Source organism: Hemibagrus wyckioides, linkage group LG16 (genome assembly GCF_019097595.1).
Source record: "Hemibagrus wyckioides isolate EC202008001 linkage group LG16, SWU_Hwy_1.0, whole genome shotgun sequence".
Taxonomy (NCBI): Eukaryota; Metazoa; Chordata; class Actinopteri; order Siluriformes; family Bagridae; genus Hemibagrus; species Hemibagrus wyckioides.
The window spans coordinates 3,157,617-3,181,441 of NC_080725.1; the positions used below are offsets into that span (position 1 = coordinate 3,157,617).

At 41.7% G+C, this 23,825-nt stretch overlaps 1 protein-coding gene across 2 annotated transcripts in view; it reads right to left on the reverse strand.

Annotated features, from left to right (window-relative positions):
- The window catches only part of ltn1 (listerin E3 ubiquitin protein ligase 1), a 26,246-nt gene continuing 2,421 nt past the window's right edge, over positions 1-23,825 (reverse strand). The window contains exons 4-30 of one of the 2 annotated variants that reach the window (XM_058411556.1): positions 23,175-23,405; positions 23,024-23,076; positions 22,256-22,436; positions 21,958-22,131; positions 20,911-21,101; positions 20,051-20,198; positions 18,867-19,628; positions 18,450-18,491; positions 18,002-18,200; positions 17,567-17,806; positions 17,045-17,198; positions 15,837-15,984; positions 15,363-15,570; positions 15,064-15,214; positions 14,762-14,866; positions 12,213-12,355; positions 9,677-9,812; positions 9,160-9,304; positions 8,821-9,034; positions 7,354-7,591; positions 7,111-7,191; positions 6,571-6,757; positions 6,241-6,400; positions 4,535-4,755; positions 3,607-3,801; positions 2,521-2,688; positions 1-2,410 (exon numbers count right to left, since the gene is read on the reverse strand). In XM_058411556.1, coding sequence (XP_058267539.1) covers positions 2,348-2,410; positions 2,521-2,688; positions 3,607-3,801; positions 4,535-4,755; positions 6,241-6,400; positions 6,571-6,757; positions 7,111-7,191; positions 7,354-7,591; positions 8,821-9,034; positions 9,160-9,304; positions 9,677-9,812; positions 12,213-12,355; positions 14,762-14,866; positions 15,064-15,214; positions 15,363-15,570; positions 15,837-15,984; positions 17,045-17,198; positions 17,567-17,806; positions 18,002-18,200; positions 18,450-18,491; positions 18,867-19,628; positions 20,051-20,198; positions 20,911-21,101; positions 21,958-22,131; positions 22,256-22,436; positions 23,024-23,076; positions 23,175-23,405 — 4,938 coding nt within the window. In that variant the 3' untranslated portion in view covers positions 1-2,347. The remainder of the gene's footprint in view (positions 2,411-2,520; positions 2,689-3,606; positions 3,802-4,534; positions 4,756-6,240; positions 6,401-6,570; positions 6,758-7,110; positions 7,192-7,353; positions 7,592-8,820; positions 9,035-9,159; positions 9,305-9,676; positions 9,813-12,212; positions 12,356-14,761; positions 14,867-15,063; positions 15,215-15,362; positions 15,571-15,836; positions 15,985-17,044; positions 17,199-17,566; positions 17,807-18,001; positions 18,201-18,449; positions 18,492-18,866; positions 19,629-20,050; positions 20,199-20,910; positions 21,102-21,957; positions 22,132-22,255; positions 22,437-23,023; positions 23,077-23,174; positions 23,406-23,825) is intronic. The other variant, XM_058411559.1, reaches the window with a different exon arrangement.

The window sequence follows — 23,825 nt, forward strand, 5'->3', positions numbered from 1 at the left end:
TTGACAAATGTTGTCTTTTATTTAGATCACATACAGCAATTCGGCACATGAATTTCTTTAACACACATTTCTTTGTATGTTGGGGATTTTCTTTCCTGTCTTGGTCAAATTTAGTGACACATTATGTTAATTAGGTCATTTATAAAGCATTTACTACTATGGAATAACATAATTGAGGATAAATGTTAAAAGTAGATTTTAAAATGGTATTGGAAAATGGAAACTCGAATGGCATGAAAATTGGTTCACAAAGACATTCAAGTTGACAATATAACAGTAATCAGAAGCAGAATAGTACTGTGACAGTAACAAGAAAAGAAATAGCCAATACACTAATTGTACAATTTGCGATCAGCAATACAGCAATGGATTGTGAAATGACCGAGAGTGTCAGGGTCATTGATTGGACATTTAACTAAATGCTGAACGTGTTTAAGAGACAAAACTTTTTGTAAATAGATACAAGCAGGGCAAACAGGGACAGGCTGTTATTTATCTTATTTGTTTATCCGGCACACAGATCCTCACTGACGACCTCTATCAAATATTTACCATTCAGCAGATTGTTCGGCTGTGATTTGATCACAAACTCTTGTCATCTCTCACTATTCCCTGGTCTACACTGAGGGACAAAAACATAATGCACTCTTCCTATTACGGCCTCCATAGCTTTAAACCATAGCAAAAAAATTTTTTTTGTCTAAATCATCATATACATTACATAGCCAAAAGTTTTGGGACACCCCTTCAAATCATTGAATTCAGGTGTTGTTTTTCAGGGGTTGGGCTCGGACCCTTAGTTCCAGTGAAAGGAACTCTTAATGCTTCAGCTTCATATCAAGACATTTTGGACTAATTTCATGCTCCCAACTTTGTGGGAACAGTTTGGGGACGACCCCTTCCTGTTCCAACATGACTGCACACCAGTGCACAAAGCAAGGTCCATAAAGACATGGATGAGTGAGTTTGGTGTGGAGGAACTTCACAGAGTCTTGACCTCAACCCCAGAGAACACCTTTGGGATGAATTAGAGCGGAGACTGAGAGCCAGACCTTCTCGTCCAACATCAGTGCCTGACCTCACTTGCGCTTTTAGAGAGGAATGACCAAAAATTCCCATAAACACACTCCTAAATCTTGTGGAAAGTCTTCCCAGAAGAGTTGAAGCTGAAGGGGCGGGCCAACTCCATATTACATTCATGTGCATGTAAAGGCAGACGTCCCAAAACGTTTGGCAATGCGGGGTATTTTATATACATTTCCAGATGACAATATTTCTTGCAAGTGGGTAAAATAACATGCAATGCTGGTTATTATTGCTACATTACTGTCACGTTTTCTTTGTTGTACGAAGTCTGTGTAAAGTTTCACACCTTCTCCCCATATCCGTGTGGGTTTCCTGTCAAAATCATGCTGGTAGGTGAACTGGCTACACTAAAGTGTCTCTAGGTGCGAACGAATGTACGCGAGGTATATTCTCGCCTCGTGCCCAGTGTTTCGGAGATATTCTCCAGTTCCACCAGGACAAAAGCCTGTTACTGAAGATGAATGATTTTAAGTAGCATTTATACATAAGATAAATACTCCTAACACCGGTGCTGTTATTATGATTAACAATCAATTTATTGCACCCTTAGGGAGAAGATAAAAGCATTGCAAATGTCTGACTTAATATGCTCTCCGATTGCATTAACAATCTGTACATTAGTAGGAAGGAAGAGTGAAATGCAAATGAAAACAGAAATATGATTTAACCATTTAAGCTCAAATCAGAAAGTGAGGTGGGTCTACACAGCATGGTCCCTAAAACAGCACCGCTCAATATTCTGATATAAAGGCCAGTTTCATTCAGAACAGCACAGGGATTTAAACAACATGAAAATATTCCCTTCATGTATGAAATTAAAGACTATTTTTAATATATATATATATATATATATTTTAAATGCTACGGTCCTGGACCTTTATCAGGATATCAGCAAGTAGGCATAATAGTTGAGGAATGAGACAAAACAAAATAAACAAGACACAACAAGGCAGTCTGGTCCAATCCAAATGTATGGATTCAAAAGGTAAAGACAGCTTGGATACAGTGTCAGTCCCTCTGAGCACATTCATGGCATTTTGACTGGGTCTTGATCATCATTCTTCTCAATGAGGAGATAAAGGTGCCTGCATGATCATTAAATGGGCTTCACCGCCCAAACAACTTTTATCCCACGCAATATGATGTATAAATTTTTATTTACAAATGTATTTGATAGGTTGAGTTCGTTTCCTCGCTCTCTTTTTTTTTTACCCTCCATTGCGTCCAGGTTCACAATTCAATCAGCTGTCCGTGATGGAGTTTAGAAAAAGGTCTCCCTACACAGGGGGCATGTGGACTTGTTGCTTGATGTGAACCACTTATACTGGAAAAAAAAACAAACACACACAAAAAGAATACTTATACACAACAACTGGAAAACAGGATAAAGAATTTACTATATTGTTTAAGCGTCTGCTGAGGTATGATACTTACCAGACAAGCAGAGTGGAATTTCTTCTTACAGGTGCGACAGGCTTTTTTAGGAAGTGAATAGTTGGATCCGTGGATGACTGAAAAGCAGATCATGCAGTCCTCCACTCCCTCGAAACGCTTATCCACATTGTTCTTCCACAGAGCCAGACCCTCCATGATACTGCCATTCTACACACAGTCACATACAACTTATAAGCCAAGTGTGTTAGGATTTGAGTACACACAGTCTGATATTTAAGATAGCTCTAGACAGATAGTTTTCCTTTGAAACTAGTTGACATGCAAGGAATTGAAATAACTCGATTACTTTATTAAAAGGAATTGTCACCTGGGAGTCATAAATAATATGTAATATTAAATATAAATTTAATAGTAAATTGTATTACTTTAAGTAAGTATGACTCTGAAGGCTGTAGCATTACAATTTCCCATTGGTGGAAGTAACATGCCCAACATGCCCATGTGCACAAAGCAAGCTCCATGAAGACATGGTTTTGCCAAAGGTTGGAGTGGAAGAACTCCAGGTATCTGCACAGAGCCCTGACCTCAACCCCACCGAACATCTCTGGGATGAACCAGAATGCTGACTGCACCCCAGACCTCACCCAACATCAGTGCCTGGCATCTCTAATGAATGAGCAAATCCTCACAGCCACAATCCAAAACGAAGTAGAAACTACTATTACTATACTAGAATAAATCTAATAGTAGATTTATTTATTTAAGAATACTTTATTTATTTATTTATGTGTCACATGTACATCATTGCACAGTGCACTTCTTTCTTCTCATATTTTCCATTCTTGGAGGTTGGGGTCAGAGCACAGGGTCAGCCATGATGCAGTACCCCTGGAGCAAGGGAGGTTGGGGGCCTCGCTCAAGGGCCCAACGGTGGGAGCTTGAACGCCGGTTTTCCAATCAACAACCCAGAGCCTTAACCACTTAATGGGATGCTTAATATAGCGTAAATGTTGGACATGCATAGTTGTAAAAACAAAAATGAATGAATATCCTTCGTTCATCCTTTCCAACATCAAGGTTAAATACTGGAAGTGTATTTGGTGTAAAGCAGGTTATTAGACATACCTGGTGTGTAAGGTAGGTGCTGAGCTGCAGCATCCAGTTGCGCCACTGCTGCACTGCGACTCCGACCCTACGGCCACTCTCCACAATAATAGAGCCCAGAGGGTAGTTCTGGGGCAGCTGGATCACTAGTTCAATAAAAATATCATCCACTGAGTATGTCGCTATCACTTCTCTTGTGGCAGAGCGAGCTTTGACCTGTAAAGGAATACATACGTTTTATTGGTGCACACACAAAAGTTCAACAAACATTCTTTAGGTAATACAAGTTACTCAGGGTGACATTTATAAAGGAATATGTCCAGGTCTCCTCCAAAAATATATAATATAAAACAGGATATCACTCACACACACAACCCATGACTATCGTGGCATATCCAAACAAAAAGTGAGGCTTTATATAAACTGCAGCTCTTCTTTTAACAGATCATTTAATCAGCTTAGGAAGTTTGACTTTTTGTTTGACTGAGAAAAAAATATGGAAGCAAAGCAGCTATCATTTTATGTTTACTAAATTAATTTGGATATGCATGCAAAGAAAGGTCCCTGTGGATAAATACTATAGGAAAGCACCCACAGACTCTCATAAAACACTTTGGATTTTTAAATAATCTAATTGTATAGCTATATTGGACCCTCTTAAAGGTTTTGTCCACTTGTGATCCAAACCAAGGGCAGTATTCCAGCTCAGTGAAGTCAAGCCATTTTTAATGCCACCAGCTTTTCTGAACACACTCCAAGATCGCAACCGTGGAGAGAGAATCAAAGCAGCATTACTGCCAGTGCTATGTTTTATTTAACAGTCCTTTTCTGAGCAGTTGTCTGCCATTCCAAACAAGCCTCCTCCAGCTGAAGTTTAGCATAAACCATTCCATTGTGTTTGTCACAGCATGTGAAAGCCTGATATCGGGTTTACTGCACTGTGTCTCACCGTCATGCTGTCGAACGTCTGCGTGCTGGACTGCACCGAGGCAATCTCCTGTGCTGATAGCACACTGCTCACATACTTGCTGGTAAATTTATCCACGATGCTAACCACACGCTTCTCCTGACTGTTCCACCACAGACGCACCATCGCAGGCAGGTCCTTCAGAGCGCTGTAGTACACAGAGCAGGCCAAATGCGGAACCTCGGACTGCAAGCTGTCTTTCTCTGTCGCACAAGTGAGCACACACACACAAAAATTAATACATAATGAATTTCAAGATCCAACCAAAATGTCATGATCTATTAAGAGCGCTTCTGAAAACCATCTAAAACAAACTTTTGGAAATCTGGAACAGTCATGGTGTTTCAGAACAGTATGTGGTTCTTAATGTCTGTTCAAACTAAATTACAACACGTTAGAAATTTAGCTCAGCTACATTAAAGATATCCTTCAGAGAAATGCAGCTTAACATTTGAAGCTACAGCAATGAATGATCTTGGTTCATCTTTTGCTAAATACAAATAATAATTCAATCAAAATGGACAGGCAAACAATTTATACTTTTTTTTCTTCTAAATTAGCTGGCCAGTCATCTCTAAACACTGAAACAACCCCAGAGAACCACAGAAAAGTGACTGCAACCAACCAACAAGAGATATGTTCACTAAATACACTATATTGCCAAAAGTTTTGGGACGTCTGCCTTTCCATGCACATGAAAGTAATAAAGAGTTAAGATTAGAAGTGTGTTTATGGGAATTTTTGGTCATTCCTCTAGAAGCGCATTTGTGAGGTCAGGCTCCGATGTTGGACGAGAAGTCCTGGCTCACAGTCTCCGCTCTAATTCATCCCAAAAGGTGTTCTATCAGGTTGAGGTCAGGACTCTGTGCAGGACAGTCAAGTTCCTCCACACCAAACTCACTCATCCATGTCTTTATGGACCTTGCTGTCCAACAACACCTGTATTCAATTATTTTTATATAGTGTAATAGATAAAAAAAAACTTGTTCTGGGTTAATAAACTAGTCTAACTAAGATAGGGGCAGCAGGCAGTGTTGGTCTACTGATCCGAAAGTTGAGAGTTTGAATCCCAGGTCCACTAAGCTGCCACTGATGGGCCCCTGAGCAAGGCCCTCAGGTGTATAAAAAATGTGATTGCAATTGAAATTGTAATCTGGATAAGGGTGTCTGCCAAATGTCTCAGGTTTTCTCCCACCTCCCAAAAACATAAACTAGCAACTTATCCAGGGTGTATTCCTGCCCAGTGTTCCTGGATGCCACCCTGCCCACGATATAGCGGTTACTGAAGCTGAATGAAAGGCTGAATGAGCTCATATAGAATGACATTATAAGCTATTGGATTTAAAATGACGTGGTGCTATCGCTGTGCTAGTGGGAATGTATTTAAGCTAATAGCTTTACTACTTGAAGTGACACTACAGTCCAACACTGCTGCTGTGATTAGATGCTTTTGATGAGAGACTCTTAAGATGCAGAGCTGAAGCTCTCGTTCGTTTCCGCCCGTCCATACATCACTGCTGGCTGATTGCGGCGGACTGAGGAGCACTTTCCCAAACTGCCCGGCCCACATTCCCTTCACAACGTTCTCCTGACCTTCTGAAGTTTTCGAAGTAGAGTCTAAACCAGACTTAAATTCCTCTTGGCTCTCTGTGTGATGAACATGAACCTAAAAGGAATACTATACTCACGATGCAGGGAGAGAGACAGGCTCTCGGTGAAGAAGCTTTTGGGCTCTCTGCTGGCTGTTTCTGGCAGCGCTGGGTTCTCCGGCATGAGTCGAAATAGGTGCGGCAGCAGCTTATGCAGCGAACGGGTCTTCTTTAAATGCAGGCAGTATTGAACACGCAGCTGTAACACAAAGAGGATCAGTAAACCCACTTACAGCCATGTTAAACAGAGAAACACAATAACAATGCTCATCTGTTAAAAATGCTTGACCAAAAGACAAAAAAAAAAAAACCCTCAAGCGACCGAAAAAAGAAAATTATCTGAGCTGCTGAGTGTGACAGGTGCCATACCTGGGAAGGTGCAGCGTTAAAGAAGACCAGAAGAAGTTTCCAGGCTAACAGATATCCCAGGATGCAACAGTGCTCCATGCCGAGAGGATGCACAACAGCAAACTCGCCCACTTGTACACTACCCAAAATATTGTCCACCAGCTCCTCTGTAGCTGTGAGTATAGTCATAATTGCGTCCGGCGGAGACCTGCAGAACAAAAGACCGTTGATCACATCGATTTTGTTTTCTTGCTCTCTGTATAAACACAACCTTGGGGATATCTTTTGATTAATGTGTTGTTTTCAGTTATAGACTGTTTAATAGTACACAGTTCGATTTAAAAGTTCAGTTAGATTGTTTACATACATACTTCGCCATCGTTATTCTCGTAGCTTTGCGGCTTTTGGTTTTGTTTAAAAAGGTCACGTCGATGCAAAGATTAAAAATGCAAAACAAATCTAAAAGGTCTCTATTGTTTTGGTTTTTACCAGTCCAAGCACTATTTCATAATGTGACTGGGTGACTTTTTATTTTGTCTGTGCAAAAATCGCACAACTTACAAGGACGGCTCTTCCTCGTCTTCGTCTTCAGATTTGGTGCTGGCATTTTCATTGTCACTTTCTGGAAGCGAAGGCATTATTCTGAAAAGAAAAAAAAAAAAAAAAAACCCAACAAATATTTATTTGTTCCAACAAGAACACCTTAAACTTCTGGTTCCAATAAAAATGATGTGCTATTCGGATGTTTTCTATTGCTCTTGCTCAACACCAAATGAAATGTTTGACGCATTGTAACCGACTTACTTGTGCAGCATGTGGTAGACAGCCAGCTGCAGCGGCCGGCTCTTGAACAGCAGCAGCGGCGTGAGTGTGTTCAGCAGCGTCTGCAGGGCATCAGGCAGGTTGCTCTTCTGGTCGGCAACAAACCGAGCTGGGAGTGTGTTGTGTATCAGAAGCTGGATGGGAATGTGCCTGAGAGCTTCACCCACCGCCTCCACCACAACCACTGGGAACGTCGCTTCATCTGGCTCTGAAAACTCCACTACAAATAAACCGAAAAAAACAAAAACAAAACAGAGTCAGGTATTAATGCTGGAGGCATGAAAGAATCGGCTTTGCAACAGCATCTGAATGTGAAACTTTTAAGGCCAGAAAGCTTGAGGATGGAAAAAGAAAAAGAAAATCATTTGCATAGATGAGGCTCAGCAGCACTAAAACGCACCATGTGTTCAGTACTCCAGCTATTCATAGAAATGATAGCTGTTTAGATTCCAAGTTTAAGCCAAGTGTTGGAATAAATTGCTGCCTCATCAGGGGTTATGATGAATAAAAATAAATAAAGCTGCAAGACTTCTCAAACTTGTTTTATATAGGCGTTTTTTCTCAGGGATGACTTCAAATGCTAGTTCTGTAAAAATGCCAGATAACAGAAATATGGCTAAACTTTGACACCACATCAAGATTATAGGAATATATCAACTTTAAGGAGCCCATTGTCTTCCCCATGACAACAATGTGCTGGAATATTTCCTCTTATATTTTATGATGATTTATGAACTAACTCTTGCTGGTCACCTTTACCCAATTTCTACCCAGTACCTACCACTAACTATCACTCCACAGCTACCATCTTGGAAGTGTGAAAGCTAATGTCCACCTAAGGCTTATACAAAGCCACTCAGCAAAAGAATAAGCTTAGAGGAGACACTGATTTACTTTTTCCTTTATCTCACTGACGCTCGAAAAACCACAGCATTCACCGATCCACGTTCCCAAAAACCCGACATGCCACGTACGCTTAATACAACCAACTGGATGTAAAGCAAACAACCAAAAGAATATATGTGTTTATTTTGTTTCTCCTTGCTGGTGTTTGTAGATTATGAATTAGGTACAACATGCAGAAAGTGTGGTTTTGTGATTTCCGTGGAGTTTTTCACACTTCGCTTGTGTGCGAGTTAAAAAATAAAACCGAGCCGAAGTGTAAAATAAGGGCAGCATGAGGTACGGGCTTGAATTTGGCATCGCCCTATCACGCCTCTGACTCAGCAGATGTGGATTGAAACTTGTTAAAACGGAATTGAATGAGCTTTGACATGAACCTTGACGCGACATATCCAACGTCAACTGGTCAATAGTAAACATTTTATAAATTGTAGCGTGACCTTCATACTTCGCAGTCCAAAATCAATAAAATTTCATGATGGTTGTAACCACGCTGAAGGGTGGTGTATATAAAACTAGATGAGTTGTAAATAAAGCGGGACTCACCGGGAATCTTGATGAGCAGAGGCAGCAGCAGATTGTGGATTCCCTCCATGAAGAACTCCTGCCATTCTGAGCTGAGATCAGGAGGCAGCTGCTCCATTACACCAGCAGGTGGTGCTGCGAAGAACTCATTCAGTGTGACAATCAGCTCGCAGTTAGCCTGCACAAACTGTTGCACACAAGGGTTCCAGAAAGCTCTGCTGCTCTCACTGGCAGTCTATGGACAAAACACACACACACGGAAACATATGAGAACAAGCCTGCTTCAGCTCTGATGTTTGCTCTCTAAAATAAATGATGACAAAACAACTATTAGCAACTACCAAACAAGGAGCATCTTACCTCCAGCCAGGCCAGCATGGAGCAGAGTAGGAAGTCCCAGTGAGTGCTGCCGAGGACTGTAGGGGAATGGTTCACCAGCCAAGACAGGAAACGCATCATCTCTACAGGCAGGGCCAGCTGTGCAGCAGTCGCTTTCCCCAGGTCACTGATGATGAACAGATTAGAAACAGAGGCTAAGGATTGAATACAAATAAATATGTCCCCAAACCGAATGATGAAGTCTGATACTGTGTCTTTAAATGTTATGATCTGGTTTAATTATGTAAATGGACTTATGAACGATAGAGCATCTCTGTAATAGTCGGAAACTTGTTATGGTGGACAGCTTTGCGGCAAAAGCAAAGTTTAAATCTTCGCTTCACATGTAGCTTGTTTGAGCATTTTGTTATGTTGAAAAACAGCAATAAGATGACGGCATGTCAAAGCATTACAAAGCACATGTCTTGGTGATAGTACATGATCATTCATTACACCGGGATGGCAATCTTCCGATCAGATTATACCCAGATACACAAACCTGTTAAAGAGAAACCATTCCTCTTTGCTGTTGCGCCACTCGAGCATGGTGGCTATAACAGCCAGCAGAATCTCATCTTCAACAGGAGTCGCAGTCTGCAGGCAACAATCCAACACCGCTAGACAAGCCCAAACACCTAAACACAAAAAAACAAAAAACAAGCCAATTTTCTTGTCAAGAGCAATTTTAATATTATTAAATAATAATTAAAACATTTAATCTAATATGAACTCTTGGCTTGTTAAAAAATACAAAAGATTTTGTATTCAGCATTATTTAGTTTAAGAGTCCATGATTGTCTTGGTGGATAGTATGCTGCACTGCCAACTCTATACTACAAAAAGACATCGCTATAGATGCAGAAGGACAAATGCAAATGAAGTAGTTGGAATTCATAGGATGTCCACAGGTCTGTAGAGTCATGCTGTCTTCCATACATACACTCGCTGTTCACTTTATAACAACACCATCAATGTACAGCTGCAGATCCATGCAATTATCCAATCAGCCATTCATGCCGCAGCAGTACAATGCATAATATCACACAGATGCAGGTCAAGAGCATCAGATAATGTTCACTGGATTGGGGAAAATGTGATTTCTGTAGACTGATGAGAGAGGTTTGAGGATAATGGCCAGACTGGGTAGAGCCGAGAGGATCTACACTAAATCAAAAAGCTACTATTTACGACTGCGGTCACAGAACACACGTTGGACCTTGAGGTGGACGGGCTACGGAATCAAATCGCCACATCATGGGTCACTCATGTCAGCCAAGAATAGGAATCTGAGTCTACAGACTCACTGAAACTGAACAGCTGAAGATTGGAAACAGACCAATTACCAGAGAAGATTGGAAAAAGTTTTGGAAGATTGGAAAAAGGAGCATGTGATGATCTTAAAGTGGGTGGTTAAATATTGGAAGATCAAGTCATTGAGATCATATATTCCCCCATTCTCACTTTTGATGTGAACATTAACTGAATTGCATCTGTACGATGTTATTCATTGCACTGATTGGAAGGTGTGAGGGTGTCTACGTGATCGTAATAAACTAGAGAGTGTATAGGGTGTACATAGTGTATGGAGTCATGCAACAACAACAACAACAACAACAAGCTACACTAAATGTGTGTTCTTTCTGCATATAACTTAGTTTCTGCATAATCAATTCAGTCATTCACCTACCATACTTATGCCAAGTTCACACTGCACGATTTTCAAAGTCATCAGATCACCGTTGTGTTCACGCCGCATGACTATCTGGGGTAGCATTCAGTTGTTGCTGTGTTCACACTGCACACACTGATGGATCGGCGACGACAACTCTGTCTGGTCCGCAAACTGCGTTTCACAACCATAGGCACGCAAGAAATGATAAATAAGGCAAGTTCACACGTGAGATCATCTTGGTGCCAGGTACCACAGCACACCCTCAGGGATCTAGTGGAGTCCATGCCTCGAGGGGTCAGGGCTGTTTTGGCAGCAAAAGGGGGACCAACACAATATTAGGTCTGATCGGTATAAATGCAAACTTTCCTCCATTTCTTGGGTCCAAATAGACAGAGAAGGAGCCTTTCTCAAAACCGAAGCCATTCTCGCTGATATTGTGGTCTAGAACTCCTCCCTGAACTTCCCGCTGCCCTGTATCTGAAGTGAATAAGACTGAGTATCTCCTCATCATGGCACCTGTTAGTGGGTGGGATATATTAGGCAGCAATTGAACATTTTGTCCTCAAAGTTGATGTTAGAAGCAGGAAAAATGGACAAGTGTAAGGATTTGAGCGAGTTTGATGAAGGGCCAAATTGTGATGGCTAGACCACTGGATCAGAGCATCTCCAAAACTGCAGCTCTTGTGGGGTGTTCCCAGTCTGCAGTGGTCAGTATCTATCAAAAGTATCCTTTAAGTCTTGTTAAGTTTAGTTAAGCGAGGTGGGGACTACGGAGGCTAACATCTTGGTGCCAGATACCACAGCACACCTTCAGGGATCTAGTGGAGTCCATGCCTGGAGGCAGATGGTCATAATGTTATGCCTGATCGGTGTAAACTTTCCTCCATTTCTTGGGTCCAAATAGACCGAATAGAACCGAAGCCATGCTTGCTGATATTGTGGTATATAACTCGTCCCAGAACTTCCCGCTGCCCTGTATCTTGCTCTCTCTTTGGCTGTAGGTCATTACCGATGTATTTTTCAGTCAGAACTTATTTCACACAGCAGGATTTTGAATTGCTGACAGGTCCAGATATTTAGCATGACAAATATTTCACGGGCATCGGCAACACAGCGGCGATTTTCTCAGATCGTGTCTTTGATAATTCACACTGCGGGATTGTCACCTGCGTGAACGAGCCCCGATTTGCCTCCGATTTCGGGCATCTGTCGGCGATATCGTGAAACCTGTCGGGTCGAGTGACAATCAGGGCTGAAATCGTGCAGCATGAACTCGGCATAAGTGAACCGATAAAAATCCTAGAGATTTGGATGACAAATACCTGGATTCTGGAGCGTATATAATTATAAGGTCAAATCTTACTTTGTGCACAGTCTTGCTCTTTCTCCTGCCAGTTGAGCAATTCAGCAATGGACAGAGCGATGAGTGCTTCTCTCTCTGTAGTAGTCATATACGGACACAGCACCTGTATAGTGCTCACGTTCTGCTCTGAGAGAGGGTAGAAACTGACACACACACAAACACACACACACACACAGAGAGGAAAAGAAAAGACATCAACATTAATGGTGCTGTTTTTAGGCTGTCTGTGCTTTACAGTTTGTTTTAGCTAGCTGTACAAGACCAGCACTACTCCTGTATCCGTGTATCAGCAGATGATGTCAATACGGGAAAAAAACCCAACACTTCCACATATTAAAAAGAAGAGCAAATAAAAATGTTCCCACAAAACACTCCTAATAAGGGAAGCCTTGACAGCTGTTGGCCTTTGTTGCAGCACTTATCCTAACACCTTATCCTAACAGCGAACACAGCACAAAACCAATAACAACTACAAGAGATGCACTCTTTTCTTTTCCTTTTTTTATAGATACCCCAGTTCTATTTTGTCCTGCACCTTAAAAACTGAGAAGAAAGACAACCATTTGGGAAAATGCTCCCATGCAAATTATGCATCAAAGAATTATATACTGTCATATGCAATACTTACTAACTGGTGTAAGTTTAGCATGTGTGTTACATATTACAGTTATTTATGATGAGATAACAGGTGCCAGAGGGTGTGGGGATGGGTCGAAAGTGAGGTGATAAGGAATTGCAGTCAGTTCATATGTTTGTAGAAAATGATGTATCCAAATACAGAGATCAGGCATAACATTATGAGCAGTGAGAGGTGAAGTGAATAAGACTGATGATCTCCTCATCATGGCACCTGTTAGTGGGTGGGATATATTAGGCAGCAAGTCAACATTTTGTCCTCAAAGTTGATGTGTTAGAAGCAGGAAAAATGGACAAGCGTAAGGATTTGAGCGAGTTTGATGAAGGGCCAAATTGTGATGGCTAGACCACTGGATCAGAACATCTCCAAAACTGCAGCTCTTGTGGGGTGTTCCCGGTCTGCAGTGGTCAGTATCTATCAAAAGTATCCTTTAAGCCCTGTAAGTATCCATTAAGTCTTGTAAGTTGCCAGATGGGGACCATGGAGGCTAACATCTTGGTGCCGGGTACCACAGCACACCATTAGGGATCTAGTGGAGTCCATGCCTCGAAGGGTCAAGGCTGTTTTGGCAGCAAAAGGGGGACCGACACAATATTAGGTCTGATCGGTATAAATGCAAACTTTCCTCCATTTCTTGGGTCCAAATAGACAGAGGAGGAGCCTTTTTCGAAACTGAAGCCATGCTTGCTGATATTGTGGTCTATAACTCCTCCCTGAACTTCCCGCTGCCCTGTACCGCTGGCTGTAGGTCTTCGCCGATGTCAGAACTCATTTCACACAGCAGGATTCTGAATCACCGACAGGTCCAGATATTTAGCATGCCAAATATTTCACGGGCAGCAAAAGGGGGACCAACACAATATTAGGTCATAATGTTATGCCTGATCAGTGTAAATGCACCTACATGAACACATGAACATACTTAATTTGATAGGCTTTGAAGTTTTTGAGTAACTGACTGCTAACTGCTAAATAAGACTACTGTTTGGTAATTATCAGATACAAAACCAAACAATACCCTGGATGCAGTTATGACAACTTAGCTAACCAGCCAGTAGTGCTAGTGTTTTAGCCTTACACTCATTAAAATTCACCCTGAGCACTGGAGTATTAAATTAATTAAAAAGCATGGTAGTGTATTGAAAATAGCACCATTGTGGTCAAATGGATTTATCTTATAAAGCAAAAACAAAGATTAATTTGCTGGGGGATTAATATGTACCATAAAAGCCAAATGAAATACTTAAAGGCACTTAGATTGCGAAACAGAATTACTGACAAATTAAGGACAGTAAAGATACTGTGTGAATTACAGCTAGTTAGTATCTATTTGTCCTTATAGCAATGTATTAGATGAAGAAGGAAATGTGGGGGTGGCACTATAGTGCCGAAAACTAAATATCATGGAAAGAATTATGTAGAAGTACGTAACTTTGTTGAAAATAGATTACCATTCTACCATCCCAAGGAATGCCTTATAAAAAAAAAAAAAATTCTTGTATTCTTAAAAAGTAAGACTCCTTAAAAAGACACCAGAGCATTTCAGCATATATTAATCTTTATAACTTCTTTGGGGCAGTGGTGGTTTAAGTGGTTAAGGCTCTGGGTTGCTGATCGGAGGATCAGGGTTCAAGGCCCAAGGCCCAGCACCATCAAGTTCCACTGTTAGGCGACTGAGCAAGGTCCTTAACCTTCCCTGCTCCAGGGGTGCTGTATCATAGCTGCCCCTGTGCTCTGACCCCCAACTTCCTCAGCTGGGATATGTAAAGAAAAGAATTCCACTGTGCTGTAATGGAAATGTGTGGAGATAATACAGGCTTCATGACCTCAGTTCTTCGTCTAAATACATGTAAGGAACTTTTGTGGTAGCCTTTTACGAAACACTTGCTCGAACCTTTAGTACTTCTCTTACCTTTCCACATTATCATAGAGACCCATGATGCGACTGGCAACCGATTTGCTATTCCGAATATAGTTTGCCAAAGTCAGTGACCAGAGGGCGCCCTCTTTTCGTGACCTGCGATATAACCGAAAACGGAACCTTGGATTAATTGCACTCATTAAAAAGAAATCTAGCACATTCGCCATCAGGGAAGGTCATTCTAACATGCATCTAAACATGGATATTAGTAATTAATGACAAACTAATTACAAAATAATCAATGTGGTAGAATTTAAGCAGATTGGAAATTGGGCATAGATAAATGGGTTCACCTTGTGAAGAGAGTTTCCAAAACGCCAGAGCTGTCTGAGTGCACTTTCTGAACTATGTCCCCGTCTTGAAGCATTTTGTGATAGTCAGACACCAAGGGAGGGCAATGTTCCATCTCTTCACACCACTGCAGTGCGTAGAGAATTTCTGCAGCTAAACATAACGAGACATACATTTGAACCAGACACCAAGGTTATAACATTTAGAGTTTTTAATCCATGTATCATGAAGCACCTCGCGTATCTTTACGTTCATAGCGCTCTATAATTCATTTATATTGCATCAGTGATTCATGCGTCACCTCTGTGCCCAGGATCAGAAGGCTCAAAGGAGTCTGTCTCCTCCTGCTGCTCATGGGCTGGTACTGCACTGAAGATGATCTTCCCCAGCAGAGCACTGGCACACAGGTGTGAAGGGAGTGTGTTTAAGTTCCTTACTTTCCACACCTCCATGTCAGGAGTCATGCAAATAGTTTTAAAGGGTCCACACAGCAAAGGCCGCTTCACCCACTGCAATGCAGATATATTAGGAGTATAATATTTTACTATCTTAAAGAAGAGCAAGTTAGAAGTCAAAGAGATAAAAGTGTACAAATTGAATATTTACATACAGGACAATCTCCGATTTTCACTAGCCAATTTGCTTCAATCAACAAACAACTGTCCTGGTTCATTATTTCTTTTTAATTGAGCTGTAAAGGATATGACTAGGCTAATCAACCTCGCATAAATCTCTAGCTGCATTACAAGCGGAAACCAGCCAAGTGGCTGTGTACCTGAGGTGGGAGAGCTTCTCTGAGCTTGGCCCACTCCTCATTTGTTGGAGTAAGGCAGCAGATGAACTGGGACAGCAGACAGCCGCTTGTCTGAGCTGTAGCTAAAGTGTCAGTTAAGCTCTGTACCGCCTGTACCAGAACTTGCAGACTGCAAACACAATAAATAAGAATGTGAGCTAAATCTTATAACTATGCGCTGCGTCAAATAAATAATAACTTACAATCATTATCAACTAACAAAATGTTAAGCTGATCTTTAAAACAAAGTTTTAAAGCATTTATAGAAAACATATTTCTCTACCTAGATCATAGTACAACTTTGACGCTACACTTTCACTAAATACACTATATTGCCAAAAGTATTGGGACACCCCTCCAAATCATTGCGTTCAGGTGTTGTTTTTCAGGGGTTGGGCTCGGCCCCTTAGTTCCAGTGAAAGGAACTCTTAATGCTTCAGCTTCATACCAAGACATTTTGGACAATTTCATGCTTCAAACTTTGTGGGAACAGTTTGGGGACGACCCCTTCCTGTTCCAACATGACTGCACACCAGTGCACAAAGCAAGGTCCATAAAGACATGGATGAGTGAGTTTGCTGTGGAGGAACTTGACTGGCCTGCACAGAGTCCTGACCTCAACCCCATAGAACACCTTTGGGATGAATGAGAGCAGTGACTGTGACTGTGACAGACTGTGAGCCAGGCCAAAACTGGGACATCTGCCTTTACATACACATGAATGTAATATGGAGTTGCCCCGCCCTTTGCAGCTACAACAGCTTCAACTCTTCTGGGAAGGCTTTCCACAAGGTTTGGGAGTTGGATGAGAAGTCCTGGCTCACAGTCTCCACTCTAATTCATCCCAAAGGTGTTCTATGGGGTTGAGGTCAGGACTCTGTGCAGGCCAGTCAAGTTCCTCCACAGCAAACTCACTCATCCATGTCTTTATGGACCTTGCTTTGTGCACTGGTGTGCAGTCATGTTGGAACAGGAAGCAGTCATCCCCAAACTGTTCCCAAAAGTCTTTAAAACTGTGGTTTTAAAATGCGGTTGATAAACGAGTAAAAGAAAAATATATATTTCAGCTTGTTTAAAAAAAAAAATTATATATAGTATACAATTTCGCCCAGTCAAAGGTTTTCAGAGGCCATTGCACATACATCTCAACAACTCGAGGGCTTAAAGAGAGAAATAGAGGAGTGTGGTACCTTTTCACATTGAGACAAGACGTGAGAAGTTGGTTTTTAACCCAGACTGCAGCACTGTGGAGGATGGTACCCTTTGTTACACTTGCCCCAAGGTGTGTGACCAACGAGTGAACCCCAGCTGTGTATGCATGTTTCAGCTTCTCCCGCAGAGTGTCTGACACACACACACACACACACAAATTACATTTTTAGAGTTCACACTGATATCAAAGTCAAACAAGATTAAGCAATACTGGCCAAAGACACTAGAAGTAAGCATACAGTCAAAACAGAATTTATTAATACATGCACGTTTTGTATACTCTGGACAAGAAGATGGATAATGGCAAGCACAGACTGGACATGAATACAGAAAAGATCAATTTTACTTTTAAAAACAATCAGCGACACTACAAAATGTCGAATCACAAAAAATAATCTTGCACTGTTTTTATCTTTAATCATCAATGTGACATGCAGCCAAAAGGCCAAAAACCATGTCTGCATTTAGAATCAAAAACAAATTAGGAGGCAGAGCATTACCCGAGAGGTGTGTTAGCATCTGATCTTGAGCACAAAGCTGGAAAATGGTGAGCAGCAGCTCCACAGCAGCAGCCAGCAGGAGACAGCCTTTTAACGATGAGAAGAAGTTAAAGGCAACGTCGGATATGAAGGAGACCAGGGGCTCCATATTGCCGGCATCGGACATGCCCTTCGCCTTGGACAGCGTGGCACGAAGCTGCTCGATGATCTGCTCTACATATACCTTTCCTATCAGGTACTCTGAGGGACAGAAAATGGGAAATCTTTGAGTTATAATGCCAATATATAAATCACTGTAAATATGTCAAGCTAGAAAACATTATTAACAGATTATCAACCTGATATGAACAGAGTCCCAGAGGAATACAGAGTTATAGATATAGAGGAAAAACATACAAGTATAATGATTGCGCATTTTTGTCTGTGTGTGTTTACCATCATCATGCTGCTGAGATAGGGCTAGACTAATAAGGCGCCAGCTGTGGTTATCTTGGTCCAAGGCAGACGACGCAGAGGGAGAACCTTTCAGCCCCACAGCACACAGCTCAACAGCCAGTCTTACCACACGCTCACCTAAAACAGCCCCTCTTAACCACCCTGCACACACCTCCAAATGCCCAGCATCAGCACATGCCTGACACACACACAAAAAAAAAGGTTTATAATATGGAGCAAACAATGCTATGGTCCATATTTCAACAAGACCCGAGAAATCTTGACCACTAATCTTGAGACTAATGAGAAATATGACCACATTAGAGCAATCAATGGTAAAAAAAAAAAAAAAATGTGTGAAACAGAAATGTGTGTATACTATGATATGATATATTCTATAACCATGATATAACCCTCCCCTTCACTCTAAAACCCTGTCTCAACATACCTTTTCGATTATCTGCAGTATAACACCCCATTTTAAGTCCACCTACATGGAGAGGAAAGAAAGGATAAAGATACACATCTGTGAAAAATGAGCAAAGTGCCATCTGAATAGATCCATTTAAAAACAGAGTATATGGCCCAGAGTTTGTGGACACCAGACCGCGGCACCTATACATGCATTCTGAACATCAAGTCCAGATTTCACTGTTATATAACAGCTTCCACTCATCTAGGAAGGCTTACTAAAGTAATTCGGATCGTGACTGTGGTGATTTGTGAAGAGCATACAATGACTAGCTAAACAATTGTGTGCTTCCAACTTGTGCTAAAAGTTTCGAGAAGGCACATATGGGTGTGATGGTCAGGAGTCCACATACTTTTGGCCCCATTGTGTAATTAGGTGGACTGGATGTCTTACGGTGATGTGGTTGAGGACAAGAGTCTGCTCTGCATTCGAGCTGCAGCAGTGCAAAGAACTGAACACCATGTCCACAAGGAAGTCTGTGTCTTTCCTGTCGTCCTGGTTGAGCCAAACCATCACCCTCTGCAGGAGGAAACGGATGGCTGGATTTTCTGTCGACTCGTTCCCCAATTCCGCCTCTGTCTTCCCATCATCTGGTTTCAGCAGCCCTTGGAACACTTCGGCCTTCGGGAAAGCCTGCAGCAATAGAGCCAGGAAGTGCAGGTGCCTCTCTGAATCACGCTCACTCACATACACCATGTTCAGTTCAGCCAGCTGGCAGACCAGCTCTAACAGGTGACTGCTCCTCAGGGGAGAATTCTGCTGCTTCTTCTGCCTCTGTAATGTCTCCACTTCTGGAGTTTGGCTTAGGTTTTCCTCTGCATTCGCTTTCACCTCCTCCTCAGAGAAGCAGACCTTAACAGCTTTCTTTCTCTTCCCTTGTTTGGTGCAGTAGCTGTCTGGATTCTGCATGATCTGCAGTAGTGAGGCAATGCCTTGTAACACCACCTGCTCAACCTGTTGCTCCTCACGGTCCACATAACGTACACAGATGCGGCCTAAACCATCCCAGAAATCTGCCAGAAGTCTGAGGAAAGCGGTGGCCTCATTTCCCACTGCACGCTTCTCCCATGAGACCAGCATCTCTGTGATCTGAGGGAACAGAGGCCCGGCTTGCAACGCTTGGCTTCCAAGAGCTTTTTCTATCAAAGGGAGAAGCTGTAAAGGGAGAAAAGAAGAGAAAAAAAGGAGGTGAGAGAGGGACACAACCAAAACCGTTACGCTGCATATAAAATAAGAGAGAGCAATGAAGCAACTGCTTATCTGTGTAAATTATAAAAAGGCAATAAATTAAATAGCTGTGTCAATGCTGCAATATGTAAGATTGCCAATATAGCGTATGTTGTAAAAATATTTAGCTAGCTACATAAGTGTAGAAAAACTTCACTTTCTACAAGTGTACATGTTAGTAAATTAGTAAATTCACATGCTCCAGCGACCGAATGCTAATATTAAACGTTGCTATAGAAAACCTTTTCACAGTGCAACTTAAACAGAAGAAGATAAGGCTAAGCAAAGATTCAGCTGAATGTAAGGTCTGGGGAAGAAAAACTTCACTGATTAGCCCTGAAGCCACTCACTTGGTCTGAGATGAGCATGTTCTGGATGGCTCGCTGCTCTGGATCCTCTCCCGCATTCTGTAGCAGCAGAAAACGAAGGCACTCCATGGTAGCAAAGACAATGGCTGCACTTTCTGATGGGCTGACTAATGCACGCTCACTGGAAAGACTAGAGCAAACATCTGACAATGAGCCAAGACATGTCATGTAGTAGAGGACCATTTCATTCCTCTTTGACCACACCTGTATTATTTATTTAATTGTTTGTTTGTTTATATAATGACACAAACTTTTTTTTTTTATCCATTTATAGTTAGTAGTTACATTTAATGTTGTACACGACCTTGGAACCAGTTAGTTCCTGTTGATCTCTTATGTTAAAGCAGCTATAAACAGAAATTCCCTCACTTTATCTTAAGATGAAACTTCAAAGTTCTCCCTTATGTTATCTAAAGTTTGTATATTATCTTTGGACTATGTGGAATGTCTTCCATATAGTGTCATACTCTGCATTCGTTTAGAGTGACAAAAGGTTTGATTCGATTATAACTCGTAATTCCTGACCTCCCGATAGGAAAAAACAAAGCACCTGAACTTCAAATTTCTACTCAGAAATTTCTACTTGTGATGGTCCTCTTAACTATAAGTTCTAACTATAAGTGATGTCAAACCATCATGGCTGCACACAGCATTATATATAGAAATATGAATTAGTTGTTTTAGTATTATTAATTATGAACACCTCCTGGCCAATCACATTTGATTTTGTGTTATAAGCAACATTATATATATATATAAATAACCTTTAGAAAGGTCTAAATTAAATTAGATCATAAGCATTTATCAAAAACAAATCAGTAATTTACATAGTAAAGTCTTACCCTTGTGTAACAGAGGAGAGGAATGTGCTACAGAAATCGAGTTTGGGCTCAGTGACCTCTGCGGGCAGTTTGCTGATCAATGGAAGCATGTAGGGGTGGAGGGAGGTGGCCAGACCCCGTCCCCCTTCTCTCAACAGAGCCCAAAGCTTGGGCAGAACACCTTTTCGGGCATTTACATGAGACCAACAATCCTGTAGAATAGTAAGGAAGCGACGAGGGATAATCCAACACTTTCATTTAATGCAGAAAAGGTGAAGCCTTTATATAAACTGTACGAACATCAAGAATTATTTTTGTTGCAAACATCTAGTGCCATTAGGTAGGGTAAAACCTGTTGGTTTTTTACTTCTTTTAATCCAAAAATGTGAGAAATATGATATTTTTAAACATTTTTTAAGATTAGTCAAGAATTATTGAAGGATATACACTGATCAGGCATAACATTATGAGCACGGAGAGCTACTGTTGCTCAAATTGCTGAAGAAGTTAATGCTGGTTCTGATAGAAAGGTGTCAGAATACACAGTGCAGGACGGGTCAGGGCTGTTTTGGTAGAAAAAGGGAGACCAACGCAATATTAGACAGGTGGTCATAATGTTATGCCTGGTCAGTGTACATGAGCTAATTTTAGTGACAAGAATTTCAGAACACTTTGCAAACGGGTGTAAAGTACTGAGGCTTGAATTTGGTCAGAGTGAACCCTTTAACAATTCATTATTTTACCGTGCTCACATTGCAATTTAATTATGAAGTGTAAAGATTGAAATTAGACATGCAGCTATTAGAACTGCTGCTGAAATCATGAACACTGCACTGCGAGTCTCTCAGTATTTAAAACTGAATCGTATTTCAACACACCTGCTACCATTTTCCGATGGTTTATGGTCTGGTTCCTCTTAGGGTTTCTTTTCTCTTTTTTTTTTAAACACCATTCTCACCCACGGTTAGCACAAGGATCTACATTTACATTCTGATCCCAGCAGTTTCCTACTTGAAACGCAGTGAATGTAACTAAAACAGAGCAATCACTCACACCACAGGGGCTGACCTGTATACTGGAGATAACGTGCAGAACAGCTTCCCACAGCGGCGGCAACACAACAGGATCCGAGTCGTCGATACTCAGGAGTACGGTAGAACAAGCTCGAGCTGCTTCGTTTTGAACAAGCTGAGGCACAAGTTCGCACATCGCAGCTACCGCTTTAAAGAACGCCCCTCTGACCTGGAAGAGAGGACACAACTAAATTATAGCTTAATAGTAGAACAAGCGTATCAAGAATGTAACACCACTTTTCCTGATGAAACAAAGTCTAATTTTTTTTTTTTTTGCACCTTATCCGGCTCACCTGTGGGATGTTGTGTTTGCTGTACTTCCAGAATTTTCCTTGTGAGATGATGTAAGCGAGCTGCTGGCCGAGAGCCTCCCGATCAGACTCAGATAAGGACTTGAGCAGTTTCTTGAGAGCCAGCAGCGAGCTGGTCAGCACACGCACATACTTTGCCTGGCGCTCCTCTTCCGGTATGCTCCTGCACAAATACATCACATACGGTTCAACTTCCATAAGGAACTCCAAATTATGTAAAGGGAAAAGCGATAATAATTGTGCATTCCTTTACTAAAAATAATGCATGTGGAGAAAAGGCTTTGTTACACATGACTCTTTTACACGTATCAGCGAGAATCAAGGGGAAGGTGTACAAGACAGTGGTGAGACCGGCCGTGCTGTACGGTTTAGAGACAGTGTCACTGAGGAAGAGACCGGAGCTGAAGACGTTGAGGTTCTCTTTGGGAGTGACACAGGTGGACAGGATTAGGAACGAGGACATCAGAGGGACAGCTCATGTTGGACGTTTGGGGGACAAAGTTAGGGAGGCCAGATTAAGATGGTTTGGACATGTTCAGAGGAGGGAGAGTGACTATATTGGTAGGAGAATGTTGGACATGGAGCTGCCAGGCAGGAGGCAAAGAGGAAGGCCAAAGAGGAAGTATATGGATGGAATAAATGAGGATATGAAGCTAGTGGGCGCAAGTGTTGAGGATGCAGAAGATAGGGATAGGTGGAGAGAGATGATTCGCTGTGGCCACCCCTGAAGGGAAAAGCCCAAAGACCTACTGTGGGTCACTTAGTGTGTCGGCTGTTTCCTTGAGCAGGTTGTCCTGGAGCACCTATAGGAAACAAAATGGAAAAGCATTGCTTAGGCCATTCCCATGGTCAGTGAATTCTTCCTCATCTTAATAAGACACATTACATTAATTAGACTTACGGTCAAGACTTCATCTTTGCAGAAGCTGAGAGCCTCAGGCTGTTTGTTATGGGGGAAGGCAGCCTGGAAGGCGACATTAGCAGCAGAGGCGGCGGGGGAATGGGTGTCGCACTGTGCTATGAGCCAGTGACCCATTATTCCCTTCAGGTATGGAGCAAGGTTACGCTTGACTTTCAGAATCAGCTGCTCGAATGCCTGCTGCGTGGCTTCTCGAAGTCGTCGGTCATGATCCTGACACAATATCAGTGTTATAACTATGCAGTAATTGGTATCGTAAACATCATATACAATCACCATCCACTTTATTAGGAAGACCCTGGTCATTCATGCAGTTATCCAATAAGCCATGGGGCAGAAGCTCAATGCATGAAATCAGGTCAAGCCCTACACATCAATCAGAAAAGAGGAAAACTGATCTGTGGCTTTGCCCATGGCATAGTTGTCGGTATCAGAAGGTCTGATTTGAGTATTTCAGAAACTGTTGATCTGAATGAAACAATCAGTGCGTGTCAGTTGAACAGGCAGAAAGGCTTTGTTGATGAAATGGGTTGGAGGAGAACCAAGAGACTAGTTCAAGCTGACAGGAAGGCTACAGTGACTTATAAATAATCCCTCGGTTATGGAAAACTCTTGCATGATCTTTTTTCAGTC